Raw genomic sequence first — 23008 nt, forward strand, 5'->3', positions numbered from 1 at the left:
TAGGTTCATCGAGGCATACCTCCCTGGGACAAATCCCGCCTGATCTTCATGTATTGAGGGAGGTATATGTTCATTCTCCCTGGCTAGGATAGCTGCTAGGATTTTAGCATCTTGGTTTAGTAGCGAGATCGGCCTGTATGATCCTACTTGCCCTGGATCTTTCCCTGGTTTTGGTAGCAGTATGATGTGTGCTAAATTAGAATGCTCACCAACCCCCTCCCGTTTGAAGCTATTATACATGTCAACCAGTGGGCTAGCTATGTCATCTGATAATAGTTTGTAAAATTCTGGTCCATATCCATCTGGTCCCGGTGCTTTAGTGGGCTTTAATACCTTGATGCCCTGTCTGACCTCCTGTAAGGTTATGGATGTACTCAGCCCTTGGATTTGGTCTGTGGTGAATTTTGGTATAGACAGATCCTTAAAGAAGCGCGCATGGTCCATCTCCTTCGCTTCATACAATGATTGGTAATATTTAACAAATTGTTGTTGTATTTGGGCCTCCTGCCGGTAACTTTGGCCAGAGCTATCTCTGATTGATGTAACCACCTGTCTCTTTTTATAAGGTCGCACCAAGTTAGCCATAAGCCTTCCAGCTTTATTCCCCCATTTGAACAATTTAAATCTTTGGAAGTATATGTCCCGTTCAGCCCTGGAATTGAGCAATTGATCAATTTGTCTACGTAGCTCCATCATGCGCGTTTTTACCACTTTATCTAAGCTGTCTACATGTTGTTGCCGCACCCTCTGGTACTCTAGGGATAATTGTAACAAATCAGTCTCCGTTCTTTTCTTCTTGCTGGCTGTATACGCCAAAATATAGCCCCTTATCACTACCTTGGCTGCCTCCCAATATATAACTGGGTTCACCTCTGGCGTCTTATTATGCCTCTGATAATCTGCCCATTTCTCTCTTAAAAAAGATCTGAAGTCATTATCATAATACAACGAAGGTGAGAACCTCCACACCTTCTCTGATGCGCTCGCTGTGTATGATATATTTAGAGTTATGGCCGAGTAATCAGACAAGGTATTATCCACTATATGCGCTGCTTTTGCTGCCGAGACCAGGGACTGCGATATGAGAAAGTAATCTATTCTAGAGTACATGTTATGGGGGGCAGAAAAAAACGTATAATCTGTATCGTGTGGATGTAATAGTCTCCAGATGTCCACTGTCCCCAACTGGTTTAGCAGAAAATTAATTCCCTTGCTCTCCATCCCTTTACTTCTCTTTTTGGCTGGTTTACAATCAATAGTTGGATCTGCATATGTATTTAGGTCTCCTCCCAGAACCAATTGATATTCAGGGTATGTGCCCATATTTGCCACTATATCAGAAAAAATTTGTGGTGATAAACATTAGGACCATAGATATTACAGAGACCTATCTTTCTACCCCACAATTCTCCCAGAACTATAACAAATCTTCCTTCCTTATCAAGTAACGTTTTATGAATATTTAAGGGAAGCTGTTTGTGTATAAGTATGGCTACCCCTCTTTTCCTGCTATTAAATGATGAGTAAATTACTTCTCCCACCCATCCTCTCTTCAGCTTCACATGTTCAGTATCGGACAAATGTGTCTCCTGCAAATAGGCGATATCCGCCCCCTCTTTGCTCAACCACGACAGTATTTTGGTTCGCTTGACCGGGGATTGTATTCCATCCACATTAAGAGATATAAGCTTTAAGTTAACCATTGCTGTATTGTCCATCAATATTGAGCATAGATTCCTCTCTTACCGACCAACAAGCCTCCCAGCCAAGCCTGGCAGTTTCGATATCCACCTGTGCAACAGCCCTTTGTGTGGAACTCTGCTGTCCTATCTCATACAGGCCCTCGCCCCCTTGCCCCTCTCCACAGGTACTCCCCCTATCACTTTTCCCCCCTCCCATGTACATAACCTTCCCCCCACCCACCCAGTCCCAGCTTACCCTCCTACCCCATCCCAAATTAACTATCCAACACATCCACCTTCTCCTTCCCCTAACCATACAGCAAGGTAACAGAGCTTAAGGTCCCACATCCTCCCTGCCCCCTTTTCCCCCTTCCCCTTAAGTAAATAAACTGTAACAAATTAAACAATCCAGTCCCAAAGAACATGCAGTCTGGGAAATCATCTGGTGCCTCAGCATGCCCATGTATCTTGTCGTCTTCCGCTCTTTCTTTTCCTCGCTCTCCTGCACAGCCTCTCTCCCGTCAGTGCTTCCATCCGACATTCCTTTGCTCTCTGGGACTCAGTTTATTGTTGTAACCTTGATAGTCTTATACTCGCAAACTGTATCTGTTTTTATAATCCTCCGAACGCTGTGATTACTGCAGTCTTTTAGGGCTCTCCCTCAGGTCTTCCCTGTTAAAGTTGTCCAGGAAAGCCCTGGCCTCCGCTACTTCCGAGAACAGCAATGATTTTCCTCCATGCCACACTTTCAATTTGGCAGGATACAATAGCGAGAATCTGAGTCCTTTTTCTATGCAGTAAAGTGCAGGTGGGGGCCATGGCACGCCTTAGCTGCGCCACCGCGGCAGAGTAATCATTAAATAGCAATATTTTATGACCATCGTACTCTAAGGGCTCTCGCCTGGAGCGGCTGGATTTGAGCAACAGCTCTTTTTCCCTCCAATTTAGGTAATGCGCTATAGCTGTGCGGGGCTTGCTGTCCCCCTCTCTTCGGGCCCCGATGCGATGTGCGCGGTCACATTGCCATGTGCTTGCGTCTCCCTCAAGGCCCAGCTGTAATGGCAGCCATGAATCAAAAAATTTGTAAAGTTCTTTATCCTGCACAGTCTCTGGTAGTCCTATAACCCGCAGGTTATTACGCCGGTTTCTGTTTTCTTGCTCTTCTACTCTCTCTTTTAAGGCTGCTGCTTCTTTTTGGAGCTCTGAGATTTGTGCCGCCATTCCATGCGTTGTTTCCTCCTGCGCTAGTACTCGCTGCTCTACTTCTTCGAGTCTGCGCATCTGCGTGTCGAACTTCTCATTTATTTCTTCTACCGCTGATTGAATTTTATTCAATCTGTCTTCCAGCGCCGCGGTTACCGTCAGCGATATCTCTCGTGCCCAATCTCCCACCAGTTTTTCACTTACATTCGGGGATTCTGGGGCCGGCGCCATCTTGTTTGCCTTCATCGCTGGAGCGTTTTTGTTCTTCAAGCCTCCCTGGTTCCTTGTGGGCATACCTTCTGCCCTCGGGCTCCGTTTTCAATTTTGCTGCTTTCTCACAGCTCACCAATCCTGCGAGAGACTGTAAGGTGTTCCGGGGTGATGTCTAAACTGTTAATAAAGCTGATTTTTGCAGGGAATCTGAGGAGCTCTCTGCTCTCACTGCCGATCAGGAAGCAGGCATCACGTGACCCCCCCACAGCTTCAATATTAAAGCCAAAATAACATAAAAACTCAGAAAATTGTGGAATTGAAGTAATAAACGTAGCATGACCAAATGTATAATGGATGCTTCAACAAGATGGTGATCTGAAATATACCTCAAAATCAACAGTGAATTTCTTGAAAAAAGATGGTTTTGGAGTGGTCTTCACAGTCCTCAGAATGAATATTTAAAATCTGTGTGGAGATCTTGAATGTAGAATGTATGCAAGGGGATTTAAAACTCTTCGGACCTAAAGTTCTGTAAAGAAGGGTATAATACTCCAAAAATAGGAATAGAAAGACATTTAAAAACTTTTTTTTTCTTTTCTTTAGCGTTAGCTCCCCTGTCTCCAGAAATGGATGTTCTCTTCCTTACCAGCAGGTGGAGGTAGAGAAAATTGAATTGTACCAGTAACATCACCAGTATAAACTGGAATGTTCCCTGGAACAATCCAGTATTTTTCTTTCTAGCAGGTGGTAGGTTGTGCTGACAGTGCATCTCATCCCTGGCTTAGCTCCTTGCTCTACTGACATGGCCGTGCAGTGAAGTTCCTAATGGCTGCTCCCAAGGGCTCCAATATTTGGACAATACCTGGGTGAGCGTGGAACTTGGCTGTGCAGCTCCCATTTTTACTGCTACTGTATGAGGCTTCAGCTCGGTCTGGTGGGACTCTACCAGAGGGGCACGGGTTCCCATCCCCCCAGCCCTGTACATGGTTTGGGTGTTTCTCCCCTGGGCTCTCCTTACAGCTCCAGGGCTAAAATAAATATATTGGAATTGGCTTACCTATCTTTATTCCCTTTGTCAGGGAATAAAGCTATTGAGGGGAAAACCAAGAAACCTCTTTGCAACTTAAGAAAAGTAGGGGTTTCCCTCTGAGTGAACCCAGAAAAGCCAGGGAGGCAGGCCCGTGTGTGTCTGCCAAGAGGTTGGGCATGCTGGCCTGTAGATGTTGTGATGTCTGCAGCGGCTGTGTGTCCTTCATGTGATAGGCTGTTTCCAATTTCAGAAACCTCCCCAGGGAAGGAGGGTTTGGAGGGCCATCAGAGCTGATGCCATATCAATCCTTGCTGAAACATTGGGACCGGCAACCATTTCCCCTTAGGCTGGTTTTTCTTCAGCTGCTTTTCCTCAGTAACAGGAGATCTCACTCGATATCAGAGGAGCGTGTGTGTGGGGGGGTCTCCCTTTCTTACTCTCCTTAAGTCTGACTGTAGGGGGAGTTCAGATGGAGGCCCCTGGAAATTTTTGGCTCCAGAGTTGACCCATATGCTTAAGCAGTCCCTGCAGTAGGACATGTCTCCTTTTGGTGGGGCCCTTGAGGGTGTCAAGGCGACTGGCAGGGGCCTCATTTTGGGGTCCAAATGCCACAGAGTGGATTGACTATTCCGGAGGGTCTGGCCCTCGAAGGAGGCGGAGGAGTTCCTGTTGGGCTCCCAGTCCCCCGTGGATTCCGATTCTGAGGAGCCTCCCCCTCAGGAGGCTGAGGAAAAGCAGTCCTATCTGATCCGCTCTTTCATCAGAAGGAATTCTCATCTTATTGATGAGGTCTTGGACGCCCTGGCAATGCTCAAGCTGGTTTCTGTGAATCCTGCAGAGTGGGACCTGCTGCTGGAGAGCTTCACCAGGCCCCCAAAGCATTTTCCACTCCATAAGTTCCTCATCCGAGCACTCTACCAAAACCCTCATCCACACCCTTGTCACCTCTCGTTTAGACTACTGCAATCTGCTTCTTGCTGGCCTCCCACTTAGTCACCTCTCCAGTCGGTTCAAAACTCTGCTGCCCGTCTCATCTTCCGCCAGGGTCGCTTTACTCATACTACCCCTCTCCTCAAGACCCTTCACTGGCTCCCTATGTTTTCGCATCCTGTTCAAACTTCTTCTACTAACCTATAAATGTACTCACCCTGCTGCTCCCCAGTATCTCTCCACACTCGTCCAGCCCTACACCCCTTCCCATGCACTCCGCTCCATGGATAAATCCTTCTTATCTGTTCCCTTCTCCACTACTGCCAACTCCAGACTTCGCGCCTTCTGTCTCGCTGCACCCTACGCCTGGAATAAACTTCCTGAGCCCCTACGTCTTGCCCCATCCTTGGCCACCTTTAAATCTAGACTGAAAGCCCACCTCTTTAACATTGCTTTTGACTCGTAACCACTTGTAACCACTCGCCTCCACCTACCCTCCTCTCTTCCTTCCCGTTCACATTAATTGATTTGATTTGCTTACTTTATTTTTTGTCTATTAGATTGTAAGCTCTTTGAGCAGGGACTGTCTTTCTTCTATGTTTGTGCAGCACTGCGTATGCCTTGTAGCGCTATAGATATGCTAAATAGTAGTAGTAGTAGATGGTCCTCTCAGGGGTGTCAGGGCTGTGGATCGCATCTACTGTTTTGCTCCTGAAGAGGTTGAGAAGTACTGGGCTTTCCCTAAAGTGAATGCTCTTGTTACTACAGCTATGAAGGTGACCGTGGTGCCAGTCCAGGGGTGCTCAGTCCTTTGAGAACTCCATGAGAACGTGGAGCAGCATTTGTGGTTGGCTGCTTTGGTGAAGACCTTAAGCATATAGGCTCCTATTTGTGGTGGTTACATGGCTGTTAACTGTAGTTGCAGCAGTTGCCCAAGTCACCTGAGGTTGCTCACCTGGAATCGGGGGTGACCTTTTTGGTGGATGTCCTCCATGACCTTGTCTGGCTGGCCTCCCACTGTGGTTGTCTCAGTGGTTGGTCACCAGTGGCTTTGGGTCTGGCATTGGGTCATGGATGTGGCATTGGGTCATGGATGTGGCCTCTAAGAAGCTCTTAAGTCAGCGGCCCTTTAGGGGGGCACCTGGTCTTTGGAGAGGATTTGGAGAAGCTGGTGAAGGATATGGGGGAGGCTTATCCGTCGTGAGCTGAAGCAGAAAGGGGCTCAGCAGTCACTTGCCGCCAGGGGATGCTCCAAGGTGGCTGGCCATTTTGTCTGCATAGCGCTCCCCAGCCCAAGCAGGGGAGCAGGATAGATCTTTCAAGCCTGGCTTATTTCAAGGCCTTAAAAGAGCCGGAGCTTCATGTTCCTTGGGGGAACTGTTGCCGCTTGCCCTGCTCAATGAGGGTGTGGGGGGGGCCCCTCGGTGCTGGTGAGAGGCAGGCTGTTTCCTTTCCACAACGAGCGAGTCTATATCACCTTGGATCAGTGGGGTGCTGGATGTGGTCAAGAAGGGGTACTCCCTCGAGTTGACCCATCCAGTTTCCGAGGCCTTCATGGTCTCCCCATGTGACTCAACCTAAAGTAGCAGGCCATCACTTACACTGCACCATCTATGCAACTTGGGAGGGCAGTGGAGCCTGTGCCACCAGCAGAGTGCAGTCTAGGACATTACTCTTTCTATTTTATGGTCCCAAAGAAGGGTGGCTCCTTTCATCCTATCCTTGACCTCAAAAGGGTGACTGCCTGAAAATCCAGCGCTTTTGGATGGAAACTCTCCGCTCGGTCATTGCATCAGTGCAACTGGGGGAGGTCTTGACTTCCCTGGATCTCACGGAGGCCTATCTTCACATCCCCATTGCAGCTCATCACAAGAGGTACTTGTGTTTTGGGGCAGCATCTTCAGTTTTGGGCCTTACACGTTTTCCAAGATAATGGTGGTGGCAGCACACTTCTGTCAAGTTCATCCCTATCTGGACGACTGGCTGATTTGAACAGACTTGGCTGCAGAAGCTGGCTTGGTCACTTCTTGGGTCATTTCCCTCCTGGAGTCTCTGGGCTGGGTCATGACCAGGTCTAAGAGCCAACTGGTTCAATCTCAATCCCTGGAGTATCTTGGGGTGCATTTCAACACGACCCAGAGGATGGTGTTCTTCTGAAGGAGGCAGCAGAGAAACTCTAGGCATAATATCACAGGTTGTGTGAGCTCCAGAGGCCCATAGTCTGGGACTATTTGCAGCTCCTGGGCTCTACTGCTGACACTCTGGAAGTGGTGCCTTGGGTGAGGGCTCATATGCACCCTCTGCAGTGGGCCCTGTTATCCTGATTGGGCCTGACCTCACAACTCTTAATCATCCTCTGCCTGTCCCACCCAATATGATACTCAGGCTGACCTGGTGGGACAGTCTGTTCACTTACTGAGAGGGGTTCTGCTGGATCCCCCTCGGTGGGTTCTGGCCACCACAGATGCAGCTCTCCTCAATTTGGGAGCGCACTGCCTGGGTCAGTGGTGCAAGGGACCTGGATGATCCAGGAGGCAACCTGGTACACCAGTCATCTGGCGACCCAGGCAGTCCTTCTGGCCTTGCAGGAGTTTTGGTTACTCATTGAGGAAAAGAGGTCAGAAAGATGTCCAGACAATGCCACTACTGTGACTTACATCAATAAGCAGGACAAAACCAGGAGTCGAGTGGCAGCCTTGGAGCAGCATTTCTATCAGTGGGTAGAGAACCATCTACAAGCCCTCTTTGATGTTCCATATTGCGGGCAAAGACCATGTGCAGGTGCTCAGGTGCTCTCGCCTGGATCCGGATAATGGAAGCTGGGGCCCTCCGTTGTTCAACCTAATGGCATACAGGGTGAATGCAAGGTGGAAAGCTGTTTCAGTCAGTGGAGGGAGCCAGTTTCCCAAGGGATAGATACCAATTTTGGAAGACCCTCTTTGTCTTCCCTCCATGGTCTCTGATAGGCTGTTTGTTGTGCAGGATTGCGCACCATCCTCATCTGTTTGTTAGTGGCTCCATATTGGCTCTCAGACCCTGGTATGCGGATCTTTGGCACCTACTTGAGGAGGACCCTTTACTGGCCTTTCTGTAGTAGACCCAAACCCTGTGCAGTGGAAGAAATGGAAGACCCAGATCCCTTCTGGCTTATGGTCTGGCCATTGAGAGAAGGTGTTTAGGGAAGCGCAGGTTTTCACCCATAGTGGCTTCTACACTGCTCCACTCCCCTATGTATTTGGCTTATGTCGGGGGTCTGGCAATTTTTGAATTCTGACATAGGGAGTGGTCTCTTTCTCCCTGGTTGGGAAAGATTCCTGAAATTTTAGGGTTCCTGCAGCAATGCCTAGAACAAGGGCTGGCTTTGAGCTCCCTGTGGGTCTGGGTGGCTGCTTTGCCCAGCTTAGAGGGGTAAGTGAAGAGCAGTGCTCTGATATTTCATAGAGATGTGGCTTAGTTCCTGAATTGGGATTTGCATGTCTTCGTCCCCATAGCCTGCCATTCATGGGATCTGTCTGGTTCTCCAGGCGCTCTGAGGCTCAGTTTAAGTTCCTGCACTTAGCCTCCATCAAGGACCTCATTATCAAGACAGTGTTTTTAGTGGTTATCATCGCTGCTCATTGAGTCTGAGCTGCAGGCCTTGTCTTGTCGGGACCCATACCTTTCCATCACAAAGGATTTAGTGTCCTTGCGTATGGTCACCTCCTTTCTGCCGAAGATGGTGCTTCTATTCCATGTGAATCAGGTGGTCTGTTTGCCCTCCTGTGTAATGGAGGGTTTGGTTCCTGCAGTCTGAAGGCTTCACAAACTGGATGTCTGGAGGGACTCTACACTGGAACTTGAAGACAAATTAATTTCATGTCTGACCACCTCTGTTCTTTTCCATGACCCTCAGAAGGACCAGGTGGCCTCTATGACCCCAGTGGCCCTATTGTGAGGTTGATCAAGGTGGCTATTGAGACTTTACATTTGCAAGAAGCGTCCAGTGCCTCTGGGGCTAAAGGCCCACTTCACTAGGGCTCAGGTTGCTTCCTGGGTGGAGGCACGAGTGGTGACGCTTGAGGTTTGCAGTGCGGCAACTTAGTCATCACTCCATTGCTTTGCTAAGAACTATAGATTGGATGTGTTGGCCAGAGTCTGCTCAGACTTTGGCAGAGCAGCCATGGGGGAGCCCAGGGTTCTGGGTGTGCTCTGTAATTTTAAGAACTGTTTTGGGGAGGGGGTATTTTTTTTGTAACATTTTTTTTTGTACTGCGATTGCAAGTAGCCCTTTTACGATCTTGTGTAATAGTTTATATGATGAATAGTGCTCCAGGATAAATGCATTTGATACAAAATTTTACCATGAATTTAAGTCTGTGTATAAATTTGGGATAAGCTCCTTAGAAATTAGGCTCTCTGTGGAGTTTTGTCATCAGCTGTCACTCCGAGTAGGGAGCAAAGTCAGCCACTGTAAAAGCACTGTGGCTTTTTAGTTTTCAGTTTTCATTAGCCTTCACACAAATGGACCACAACTATTTTGCTGGAGGTAAAAATACAGTCTTAAAGATGCTATATTTGTAGACAGAAAAAAATAGACAAAAAATAAAATTCTGCCCCCTGCCGCATGTTCACTTTGAACAACCCCCCCCCCAGAAAGCCAGATTCCATAAGCGTTGAAAATACTGGTAAAAGTAATAAATGCATTTGCTTCTGTTCTCTAAGTATAAAATTAGAAAATATGTAGATTTCCAAAAAAGCAAGAATCCATTCACCATATCCCCCTTTCCCTCCCATCCATGAATACCATGGCCCCTCTTCTCTCCTTACCATCCCCTTCTATCCATGTGGTGCATTCCCCCTTTTCCCTTTCTTTCTCTCCCCTCTGTATACAGCATGCTCCCTGTCCTCTCCCTTCTCTTACATCCATGTACAGCTTTTCTCCTCTCCCTCCCATCTGTGTCAGCATATCAACCCCCCTCCCCTGGCCTGCATTACAGCCCTGGTGGTCTAGGGACCGCTACAGGGTAGGAAAGAACCCCACTATTTCCTGCCTGCTGCCACCGCTTCTTTAAAATGGCTGCTGAGATCTCAAGCGTTGGTCTCGCAAGACTTTGCGGAATTCTTGGCAGCCATTTTAAAGAAGCAGCAGGCACGAAAGAGGCCCCTAGGCGTGTGGTTCAGGTGGGGGGGAGAGAAGGCAAGCCACCCTGTCTGTCCAAAAACTCAAACAGGCAGGCTGCTAAAAACCGCCCAGACCCCTACAGTCTACTGAAAAAGAGGACATGTCTGGAGGAATCCAGAAGTATGGTAACCCTAGTCTTAAATTATTATATTCTTGGATACTGTGGGTTTAGTGGAGGGATGCTGACTGCACGCTATTACAGTCCCCAGTGGCCCTTATTGATTCACACTCACACAACCAAAATAACTACTACTACTACTACTTAACATTTCTGCAGCGCTGTACAATTTAACATAGAAGGACAGTCCCTGCTCAAAGAGCTTACAATCTAAAGGACACGAAGAGTTCCCTGCAGAGTCTGGGTCATCATCCTGTCTTTTAATAGTGTGACTGCATGTGCTTCTGTTCCCTTCCATTCTTTTTGTTGAGAGTTTGGAGATTGAATGTGTGTGGTATTATATTACAAAATTACAAGGAATTATCCATTTCAGAAATTAAAATTGAACTTTTTTTTAGCTAGTATTTGGAACCAGCATTGACAGCTCTGATTGTCTTAATTGTGCTGGTTGTCTTAATTGTGCTGGTTGCTCCAAGACAGAGTGAAATATTTAGTATCAAGCTTCTACTACTACTAATCATTTCTATAGCACTACCAGTCGTACGCAGCACTTCACAATTGAACATGAAGAAAAGACAGTCCCTGCTCAAAAGAGCTTACAATCTAAATCAGGACAGACAGGACAAATAACTAATCTAGGTTTAAAGTTAGGGGGTGGAAACGTGACAAGCATGTTTCTAGCAAAGCTAACTGCATATTTTCCTCAGCAGTAGGAAAAGAATAAATGATGGCTATGGAATTAAAACTTAGAACTAGAAATGAAGGCCTTTCAATGCAGTTACTAGATAATTTCATTCATAAGCTTTAGAGATTTTGATAAACCAAGAAAATGGCAACTACAACTTGTAGCATGTGAAAGCTCCCCCCCCCCCCCCCCCCCCCCACCATTAAAGCTATATTTCAACATAACCTATGAATATATTTGATATTAACACATAGTGTGGAACGTTGGGCGATGTCTAATTCTTTGAAACTGAATATGGATGAAACAATCCTTTAGGGACTTCGGTTGATAACCTTTTTATTCAGAATACATTTTTTCCTTTTGAATCCACTTTGAGGGTGTTCGGAATGACATGGATTCAGTACTCGAAGAGAAAGTGGACCACAGTCTTCTGCAGTTGTCTACGTATAGTAGTCCAAACAAAGGAGTAGTGTGACCAGCAAGGCACCACCAATGACAACACGAAGATGGAGCTTATAGTAGAGAAACTTTATTTGTAATGCCCGACACAGCACTGTGTTTTGGCTAAGTGCCTGCCTCAAGGGTCCTAAAATAAACAAATACATTAAAAATGATACATTGAAAATCAATACATAAGGAAATAAAAATAAATAGAGAATGTGAACCACCTAAAAATACATGTATACATATGTAAATAAGAACAACGAAGCAATTATCTAAAAAAGCAACAATGCAAATATACCTGTATGCAGTTACATAAAAATAAAGGGACAGAGACAAAATGTACATGTAGCAAATATAACATATGGGATATGGAATACAACAATCTCATTTAGAAATGTAACGTATAATATATGTTGTCTAAAAAAAAGGAACATAAAACACCATGTTTTCTTAAGGAAAATGTTTGTCATAAATACTATTGAATGTGAAATTAATATATTTATGTAAACAAAAATGAATAATAGAGAAACCCTCCTTAGTGTTTCTCTGTTTATTACTCATTTTTGTTTACATAAATATATCCATTTCACATTCAGTGGTATTTATGACATAAACCTATATTATATGTTACACTTTTTTTCTAAATGAGATTGTTGTATTCCATATCTGGGATATAAATGTCATAAGTAAATAAATACAAATATAAATTTCATGAATAAATAAATTAGATAAATACAAACGGCAGTTCATGTGGAGGGGGCAGTGCCCCACCCCTACCCCCCAAACTAGGCTTCAACCTAATTTTAATCCAGAATCTAAATATTATAAATAAGTAAATAGATAAATACAAGCTGCAGTTCATATGGGGGGAGTCAATGATCCCACCACACACACCAAAACTAGGTTTCAACATAATTCAGTCCTTCAAAATGACACACTGCATTATGATTTATAAAAAAAATTACCAGGATTTATGGGACCCAGTATAAGAAAGAAGCTATGGTTTGTTAAAAAAAAAAAAAAGGCTAGGGAGGTTGGGAAATGACGGTGGAGGGGCAGTCCTTGGTGGGAATTGTCCCCAATAAGTGGGGATTGGTGAGTGGGAACTTGCCCGATACTGTTCTTGCCCACATTGCAGTCAAGGACAGTGTCCAAGTGGACTTTCTCAACTGTTTTTTCTCCTGGTTCTAGGGGAGTGAGAGCTGGGGCATGAAGCCTTTCAACTCATTCTGGACTGCTGGGGGCCCTCACTCTTCGACTTGATGGCGACACTGGCCAATGTAAAGGTGGATCGCTTCTTCAGTTGGTCGATAGCTCTAAACTCCCAGGGAATTGATACTCTGGTCCAACTGTGGCCATATGCGGAGTCCCTTTGTCTTCCGTCTTTTTTTTTTTTTTTGTGTGCAGGATTGTACATTTTTCATATGTGGTCTTGCTGGTGGCTCCCAGTTGGCTCTGCAGACCTTGCTAAGCAGACATCTGACATCTTTGTGGAGGACCTGCTTCCTCTGCCAAGAGGTCATAGTTGTTTTGGCAGACTGGTAGCAATGGAGAGCCCAGATCCCTTCTACTTTACGGTTTGGTCATTGAAAAGAGGCATTTGGAGAGGTGGAGATACCCTCTTGCTGTGACTTCCACACTGCTTCATTCCTGAAAGTCCTCTACGTCCCTAGCCTATGTCGGGGTCTGGCGTGTTTTTGAGTCCTGGTGTGGGGAGCTCGCTTTGTCACTTTGGAGGGCTCAAGTTCCCAGTATTTTGGGATTCTTGTAGCGGGGCCTGGACCAAGGGTTGACCTTGAACTCCCTGAAGCTTCAGGTGGTGGGGCTCCCCATCTTCTAGGGGAAGTGAGTGGCATCGCTCTGGCCTTGCACAGAGAGGTATCATGGTTTCTGAAGGGGGGTAGCACATGTGCTCCATATGAGCCCTTGCATTTGGCCTCCATTAAGGACCTCGTCCTTAAAGCAGTGGTTTTTGTTGGTCATTGCTTCAGCTTGAAGGGTCTCAGAGCTCCAGGCTCTTTCATATCATGACCCTTATCTGTCCTTTTTGGAGGAGTCAGTGTCCTTGTGGACAGTTCCCTCTTTTCTGTCGAAGGTGGTTTCTCTGGTCTATGTGAATCAGGAGGCTTGTTTGCCCTCCTTTGTGTGTGTGTGGGGGGGGGTTCTGTCACCACAGATTGGAGGCTTCACAGGCTGCATGTCCAGAGGACTGTTGTCCAGTACCTGAGGTAGACAAATGAGTTTTATCTCTGACCACCTTTTTGTGTTTTTTCCATGGCGTCTGTTTCAGTATATCTCAATTGTACAGAACGGTTGAGCTGATGCTGAGAGAGGAGAAATTGATCATTTTATTTTCTTTAGTCAGCGAAACCAATCCTGCCCTTGGAAGATGTGGGATAGCGAGTGCCACTCTGTGGTCTTTTGCTAGCTTGCTGAGGTTGCATTGGTTGATGGGGCATGGGTGTGTTACGAAGGGACCTGCTTGTGCTTATACATAATGGAATCTTATTTATTTATTGCATTTGTATCCCACATTTTCCCACCTATTTGCAGGCTCAATGTGGCTTACAATATTCCGTTATGGCATTTGCCATTTCAGAATACAGATACAGTTGGTGTTACAAGAGAATAAGAATGACAAGATAGAGAGTTGCGCAATCGGATATAAAGAGTAGGCAGCCAGAATATAGGTAAAGTAGTGCTGTATTATGATTAACTATTGCTCATTGTGGTATGCCTTGCTGTAGAGGTAGGTCTTCAGAGATTTACGAAAGTTAGTTAGTTCAGAGATTGATTTTAAGTTAAGTTAATCTTCCAGGGGGCACCATAGCTTATACCTGTGATCTCACTGGTAGAATTTTTCTGTACCTCCACCTTGCGTGTAGGAAGGGATAACAGCCTATTTGTGCAGAACAGTTTCGCTGACTAAAGAAAAAGAGAATTAAGTTATCAGGTAAGGCATAATTTCTCCATACGTCTAGAATTTTTTGAAAACTCCTTCATGACCCTCTCTAATATAATTTTTGTTATAGTTAATTTGATATTTTCTTGTTTTTATTGTAGTGCCTAGTGTTTTGACTAGTAGTCTTTGTCACAATAATATCGGCTTTTGTCTCACCTAGAATGTAAACCGCACTGAACCCTGGAAAGGGAATATTGGTGGTATACACAATTGATTTGGTTTGATTTAATCCTCTCTACCATTTAGTGGAATTTGCACAATATAAGAACTTAAGTCAGTTTATTATAGCTTTTTGAAATACAGAAGCCTCCACAATGTGGACCTTTAGCATGCAAGAAGTTCTCTTCTTCCAGATGTCTGTTTAATTTCTTCTGTTACTGTAGCTGTTTGCTTGAGGTCAAAGGTCATCCAAGAGCGTTGTACTGGGAATCCAATGAGAAATTGCAGCTGTAACTATTATTTGGAGTTATTTTTATCTCTACTAGGTATGTAGCAGTGTGGAATTCAGTATAATGCTGTACACCAGCAGCTGAGTATTTCAGTATAGCTAGCATATAGTTGGTCATTATAACATTGAATGCTTTGTGCTGTACGCATGAATTTGGGAATACTGCTTCAGATGTAGAGGGAATACTCCTCCCCCCCCCCCCCCCCCCCCCCCCCCATTTTCAAATATTTGATCATACTGTAGTTTTTGGTGGTTTTGGCATCCTAGGAATGTTGAGAGGTTGAAAATGTAATTTACAGAAGCAGACTAAACTGTTCTGGCACCTGCTAATTTAGGATACACCAGACTTCCTGTTTGAAAGGAAATCCTAATTTACCCCACTTTCTAAGGGTAAAGACTGGGCAATTCACAACTTCTAACCTTTTGATTTATAAGTATGATCCTTTGGCTGAAAGCATTTTATGTTGTTGCAGTATCTCACATACTTGGATGTAAACTGCACTGAACTCTGGAAAGGGGATATTAGCCAGTATACAAGAATTGAATAATTTCCAACCTTGGTTTTGAAATGGTGTTTCTCATGTTTGTACAAGGATTGAAGTATATTTTAGTAGATCTAGTTTGCCCTTACTATAGTTTATTATTGTGCCACATTAATTATGGTTGATTTTTAATGTGTTTGTTTTTTTGTTTTAATTAGCTTTGGGGAGACATTTTTGCTCATTTGTTAAAAATGTATTTTTATTCTATCAGTTTGAGGATTTGTCAAAGGAACAAATATTTTCTTAAGTGTGCACCAGATCATAAATGCCTTTATTCTGTTTTGTTAGACTACACTAAACAAGTATCTTGATGTTGAAGGCAAAAGGGCATTATTTAGCTGAGAATGAACAGTACCTGTGTTTTTTTTTTTTTTTTTGCACCATTTTGTCTTTCGTTGTTTTAGTTTTAAACTATTGTGTAAATCATCGCCCATGTCTAATATTTCATTGAAGGCACATGTCTACTAAAACAGCATCCACCTGCACATGTTTTTAGTTTGTGGTAGTCTTGAGCAGATGTGCACAGACCTTATTGTTGAGTATCTAGCTTTTTGTGGTGGTTGTTTTCTATGATGTCTTTAAAACTGAAGTTTGACCTTGCTATTGCATTGCTAATCACTAGTTAAGGCACGCTAGGCCTTAAAGATGAGGCGAAGACTTCAAAGTTGCAACCAAATTAAGTTTTTGCTTCAGTTGGTCTTGGGTTGCTCTACCACACATTTTATTCCTAAATTCTTGATTATACTTCTACTAGGTGTCACTATGGATGGCAAGGACAGTACTGTAATGAGTGTATCTCCTACCCAGGCTGTGTGCACGGAAGCTGTAATAAACCATGGCAATGCAATTGTGAAACCAACTGGGGTGGCCTGCTCTGCAATCAAGGTATTTCCAAACATTTTAGTTATATACAATGCTCATTTTATTTTACCAGTGTGGTGGTAAAACAATAATTGCTGCTGTCTTAAGAATTTTCTTGGCAAATACTGTCTTCAGTTTTATAAACAATGAAACATTTTCTCTTTGGATGGGGGGAGGGGGTGGTGGTGTTATGAGTAAGAATAATTGTCTTCGCTTTTTGTATTCACTGAAAAACTGTAGTGTGATTTAGCTGTTGATTTGATGGTAGTGGTTTTAGTTGAAAATTGATTTAAAGGGACTTTGATGTTTTTTTAAATTATTTTTTATTTGTTACATTTGTATCCCACATTTCCTTGTCACTTGCAGCAGATGAATCCAGGAACTAGGGGTTAAGTCCGCCTACCAGCAGGTGGAGATAGAGATAAACTAACTGCAGTGATGCCAGGGCCAGCTCCTTCCTCAGTTAGTATGTCTCCATCTGAGCAGGTGGTGGATGGCTTTTCTCCATCTCCTGGGCCCAAGGCCTCTGAGCGTGCTCCTGGGCCGGTGGCCAGTTTGAGCTGGGGGTGGCGGACTGGTGGTGTCCCCTTTGGCAGCATACGCAGTTGCTGGGTCCCTGCTGCACCTCAAATTCCCTCTGAACAGGCTTTTGCTGTTCCTTTCCTTCCTTGTTTCTGCCTCCACTAAAAAAAAAAAAAAGAGAGAACCATACAATTTATTTAAAAGAGAAACAGGGAAGTGTGTTTTTGCTGAGAGCAGGTTTGTGTTACTGCTGTCCGAGTCCTGTTTTCTGTTGCCTGCTTGTCTGAGCCTGCCTCGAAGTGGGAGTCGGAGAGGTTTTTGTTTTTGTTTTTTCTTCGGCTCAGCTGTCAGTTCCCACGCTTTCCCGGTCCGGGGTAAGTCCTGCTGGGTTCCTGTTTGGGAACGGGCAATGGCAGCGGAGGCGGTAAAACGCTGTTCCCGATGCGGGAAACGGCATTCGGCGGCGGGCCTTTGCAGCGCGGAGTGCGCTGATTTGGCTGGACTCGACGGAGCGATGCCCCCCCCCCCCCCCCCCCCGAAGAGCGTGCTTTTCCGCCCAGAGCCTTGCGATTCTCGCGCCATTTTGCCATCGGTCGCGGAGCCTGCTCCGGTAGCGGTTTTGGGCAAAGCTTCTTCTCCGCTGGTAGGGGAGTCGGGGGGCCGTCAGGCACTGTGGGTGGTGGTGCTGGGTCAGCACTTCCAGTTTCGGGTCCTTCCTTTCAGAATAGCCACTGCCCCACGCACTTTTTCCAAGGTCGTGGTGGCGGTGGTGTTCCTGCGGAAGGAGGGGATTCGAGTGCATCCATATCTCGACGACTGACTGACTCGGGCAACGACAGCAGAGGAGAGTCGAGTGGTCACCAACCGAGTAATTGTGGTGTTGCAATCCTTAGGTTGGGTGGTCAATATGGACAAGAGTCATCTGGTTCCTACTCAGTCTGGAGTATCTTGAAGTGCAATTCGATACGAAGCGGGGCAAGGTGTTTTCTTCCTGAGGGACGAAGGATCAAATTGCTTTCTCAGGTACGGACCTTATTGAGTCATCGCGCTCCCCGAGTGTGGGATTATGTTCAGCTCCTCGGTTCCATGACGGTGACCTTGGAGGTCATTCCATGGGCAAGGCCTCTTCAGAATTTCTTTATGAGCAGATGATCGCCGACGTCGCTGGATTATCAACGACGCCTTCCTTGGTCAAGCCGGGCCAGGGACAGTCTCGCGTGGTGGCTCCAGTCAGCCAATTTGCAGAAGGGTGTTTCTCTGGCAGCTCCTAATTGGGTGGTAGTGACGGATGCTAGCCTTGCAGGCTGGGGAGTCCATTGTCTTCGAGTAGCCTAGGGATCGTGGACCCCTCTCGAAGCGACTTGGCCGATAAATCGTCTGGAGTTGTGAGCAGTCGTGAATGCGCTGCGGAGTTTTCAAGACCTGCAGGAGCAGGCGGTTCGTGTATTCTCAGAGACCACCACGACGGTGGCCTACATCAATCGCAGGGGGACACTCGCAGTCTTCCCTTGGCAGTAGAAGCATCTCGTCTTCTAGTATGGGCGGAAGCGCATGTTCAGAGTCTGTCGGCAGCACACATTGCGGGTCAAGACCATGTTCAAGCGGATTTTCTCAGCCGGACTCTTTTGGACACAGCGGAATGGACGCTGTCGGACTCGGCTTTTTGGCTGATCTGTCAACGTTGGGGAAGACCAGTAATGGATCTCATGGCCATGGCTTGCAATGCCAAAGTTCCCCAGTTCTTCAGCCGCAAACGGAAGCCAGGATCTGCAGGATTTGGACGCTCTTCTCCAGCCATGACCGGAACAATAGCTACTGTATGTTTTTCCTCCGTGGCCGCTGATAGGGAGAATTCTTTGCCACATAGGGTGGCATCGGGGGCTGGTCATTCTAGTGGCTCCAGACTGGCCCCGACGGCCGTGGTATGCGGATCTCGTTCGAGCACTCTGAGCCACCATTGTGACTTCTGATGACTCCCGATCTGCTGCATTAAGGGCCAGTTCAGTTGGAAAATCCTCCCGCTTTGGTCTTACGGCCTGGCTATTGAGAGGCGGCAGCTGAGGAAGAAGAGATTTTCAGTACCAGTCATTGCCACTCTTTTGGCAGCACGGAAGCCGTCTACTTCAGCAGCATACGCATGTGTGGAAAGCTTTCTCGGCGTGATGTGCTTTGTGTGTTGAATCGCCTTTTTGGGTGGACATTCCGGTTATTCTGGAGTTCCTTCAGGATGGTCTTCAAAAGGGATTGGCATATAATTCCCTTCGAGTACAGGTGGCCGCGCTAGCTTGTTTTAGGGGCAAACTGGACTGTTCCTCTTTAGCAGCTCACTCTGATGTGGTCCGTTTCCTACGTGGGACTCTTTGGCTTCAGCCTCCTCTGTGTCAGCTGCGCCTGGCGTAGCATTTGAGTGTGGTACTGCGAGCCCTCCAGACCCCACCGTTTGAGCCGTTGAATAAGGTTTCTGAGAAGGATCTAACACTGCTTTTGGTGGCCATTGCTTCGGTTAGGAGGATTTCTGAAATTCAGGCTTTGTCTTCCAGAGATCCTTTTTTGCAGTTTTCTGAAGCAGGGGTGTCGATCCGGACGGTGCTGTCGTTTATACCTAAAGTGGTTTCGGCTTTCTACGTCAGGCGGTTTATCTTCCGTCTTTTCAAAGAGAGGATTATCCGGGGGAGTTTGCCTCACTACATTTCCTGGATGTGCGGAGAGCCTTATTTCGGTACTTGCCGATCTCTGAGTTTCGACGCTCGGATCATCTCCTTGTGCTCTTGTCAGGATTGAAAAGAGGTGAGGCAGCTTCTAAGGCTTCCATTGCTCACTGGATTAGGGAAGCCATTGGAGCAGCGTATCTGCTACAAGGATGGGCGTCTCCAGTGGCCCTGAAGGAGCATTCTACTCGGGCACAGGCGGCTTCTTGGGCTGAGGCATCGGCCTTATCTCTGGAAGAGATTTGTCGGGCGGCTACTTTGGCATCCCGTCATACTTTTGCGAAGCATTACAGGCTAGACGTGTCTGCTCGGGAGGATGCGAGTTTTGGGGCGAGAGTGTTGGCGCGGGGAGCGTCTGCTTCTCACCCTACTTAAGGAATGCTTTGGTACATCCCACTAGTTCCTGGATTCATCTGCTGCAAGTGACAAGGAAGGTAAAATGATGACTTACCTGATAATTTTCTTTCCTTTAATGCAGCAGATGAATCCAGGATACCTCCCTAGTTCGGCCGACGTTTTTTTCATTTTCCGCGCAGTGTGGCTATTTTTTCCTTCCAGGTTCTCTTTTGCAGAGTTCAGACAGATATGGGAACACGGAAAGGATTCCGATTTCTGGATCGAGTTGCAGTTATTTCGAAGTTCTTATTTGGTTCTCTGTTTTTCATAGTGAGGATAGTTTCTGGTTGTTGTTGGTTTCATATTTTTGGCCTTGGCAAATGCTTACGAATGACATACTGAGGAAGGAGCTGGCCGTCTGGCATCACTGCCTTTAGTTTGTTTATCTCTATCTCCACCTGCTGGTAGGCGGACTTAACCCACTAGTTCCTGGATTCATCTGCTGCATTAAAGGAAAGAAAATTATCAGGTAAGACATAATTTTACCTTTCCCACCTATTTGCAGGCCGAGTGTGGCTTACATAGTACTGTAGAGGTGATCGCCAATACTGGTATGAACAATTACAGAGTGAAGTTATGGTAGAATAAAGGTCATGTGTGATAGACACATTATGGATTTATAAAGGAGAAAAAGTTAAGCTATGTCCAAAAGGGCATTATTTAGGTGAGAATGAACAGTACCTGTGGAGCTTTTTTTTTTTTTTTGCACCATTTTATGTCTTTTATTCTTTTCTTGTTTTAGATTTAAACTATTGTGGAAATCATCACCCATGTCTAAATGGTGGAACTTGTATGAATACAGAGCCAGACAAATATCACTGTGTTTGTCCAGATGGCTACTCTGGGAAGAACTGTGAAATTGGTAAGCATGATGCGTTAATTTGAGTGCACTTTTATAGCTGAGCATGTTTCACTTTGAGATTTTAGAAAAATGAGAGGTTTAAATCTGTTTCATTTGCATTGCTGAAGTTAAGCTGAGATTTGGAAAGATGAGGAACATGTATGTGAAAGTGGCTACTTCTAAGGAGGTAATTTTATATACTTTCAGATTAGGATTTGTTCTCAGAGGACAAGTAGGCTATATTCTCATATGTGAGTGATGTCATCCATGTTGCCCAGTGTGGAACATAAAAAAAGCTAAAATAGCTTTAAGAGCATGCATAGCTGCAGTAAAAATGACTGTCCCGGATGACCTACTGGTTGGAGGGAGGCTGAATGTTTTCCAGTTTTTGTAACCTCCGACCAGTGGGTTCTTCAAGTAGTCCATCTTGATTATGCTCTGCATTGGTGTCAGACCATCAGATTGCCCACCAAGAGCATCTCACTTCAGCTCTGATCATAAGCAGGTATTTGCAGAGGAACTCTCTGCCCTTCTAAAGGCCCATGTGGTCGAGCCTGTTCCACTAGGGAAGAATGGCAGGGATTCTATTGCAGGTACTTCCTTGTGCAAAAGAAAACAGGGGATGCATCCTATCCTAGACATAAGGCCCTGAACAATTTCCTGGTCAAAAGTTCAGGATGGTTTTCCTAGGCACTCTTCTTCCCATGATTCAGGGACATGATTGGCTATGGTCTCTGGACTTAAAGGATTCTTACTCACATCCCTATACTTCCAGGTCACAGGAGTAATCTTTGATTTCAGCTGGGGTCACATCACTTGCAGTATTGTGTGTTGCCTTTTGACCTTGCATTGGCTCCCAAGTTTTCACCAAATGTCTTGCAGTAGTTGTAGCGTTGCTACACAGACTGGGAGTCCATGTGTTTTGGCTGGTAAAGAGCACATTGAAGGACAATGGCCATGCAAAGTACTGTCTAGATGTTAGAGCTACTAGGGTTCGTTTTAAACTGCCCCAAACCCCATCTCCATCCCGTTCAGCAATTGGAGTTCATTGGAGCCCTACTAGACAACGTAGCAGATGCTGGTTTTTCTTCCTGTGCTGAAGGCGGACACACTTGCCACTCTTTCCACTCAGGTCCGAGCAAGCCAGCAGGTCACAGTTCGGAAGATGTTGAGGTTATTAGGCTACATGGCTGCCACTGTCCACGTCACATCTTCACGTGAGAACTGCCCAGTTTTGCCAATACTTGGGGAATTTAGTGGATGTCATCTGAGTAACACCAGAGTTGGTTCAGTCTCTCCTTTGGTAGACAATTAGGTCCAATTTGACTGTGGGACTTCATTCCAAATTTCTCAGCCCCAGAAGGTGCCGACAACCAAATTGTGCTCATTTAAACAGACAATCCCTAGCCACTATTCACCCTAGCCACTATTCACTTACCCTGTACCCTACCTTTAATTCCCTTACCTCTTAGTTGTTCTGTCTGTTTACCTGTCTTACTTAGATTGTGAGTTCTTTGAGCAGGGACTGCCTTTTTCGTGTATGGTGTACAGCGCTGCGTATGCCTTGTAGCACTATAGAAGTGATAAGTAGTAGTAGTGATGTACTACACCAATAAGCAGGGGGCACCGGATCATATCCAGAGGATGTGCAGATGTGGCACTGGGCAGCCCAGCATGGGATGCTCCTCAAAGCCACTTACCTGGCAGGCAGATCCAACAACCTGGCCGATAGACTGGACAGGGTTATGCAACTACATGAGTGATCACTCAGCATGGATGTTGCCTGCAAGATCTGAGTGTGGGGCACCCCTCTCTGTGGATCTCTTTGCTGTCCCAGGCCCATGACAGGCTAGAGTCTGATGCCTTACCCCTTCATTGGGATACCGGCCTTCTGTTGTGTATCCTTCCATCCCTCTTTTTGGGGAAGACTTTGCTGAAACTCAAGCAAGACTGAGGAACCATGATCCTGATTGCTCCATACTGACCCAAGCAGATCTGGTTCTCCCTTGTTTTAGCATTATTCTCTGAAGAACCTTGGAGATTGGAGTGTTTTCTGACCCTCATCACATAGAGCAAGGGATCTCTTCTATATACCAACCTCCAGTCTCTGACCCTCACAGCCTGGATGTTGAGGGCTTAGAATTTTCTTCCTTGCATCTTCCTGAGAATTTCTCCAAGATCTTGTTCTTTTTCCGGAAAGATTCCACTAAGAGGTGTTACTCTTTTTCAAATGGAGGAGGTTTGCTGTCTGGTGTGAGGGCA

General features: G+C 45.8%; 1 protein-coding gene across 2 annotated transcripts in view; it reads left to right on the forward strand.

Moving 5' to 3' along the window:
- The window catches only part of JAG2 (jagged canonical Notch ligand 2), a 328883-nt gene that overhangs the window by 179852 nt on the left and 126023 nt on the right, over window positions 1-23008 (forward strand). For both annotated transcript variants that reach the window (XM_030213667.1, XM_030213668.1), the window contains exons 6-7: window positions 16173-16303; window positions 20648-20767. In XM_030213667.1, the coding sequence (XP_030069527.1) occupies window positions 16173-16303; window positions 20648-20767 (251 nt within the window). The remainder of the gene's footprint in view (window positions 1-16172; window positions 16304-20647; window positions 20768-23008) is intronic.

This window comes from Microcaecilia unicolor, chromosome 9 (assembly GCF_901765095.1).
Source record: "Microcaecilia unicolor chromosome 9, aMicUni1.1, whole genome shotgun sequence".
NCBI lineage: Eukaryota > Metazoa > Chordata > Amphibia > Gymnophiona > Siphonopidae > Microcaecilia > Microcaecilia unicolor.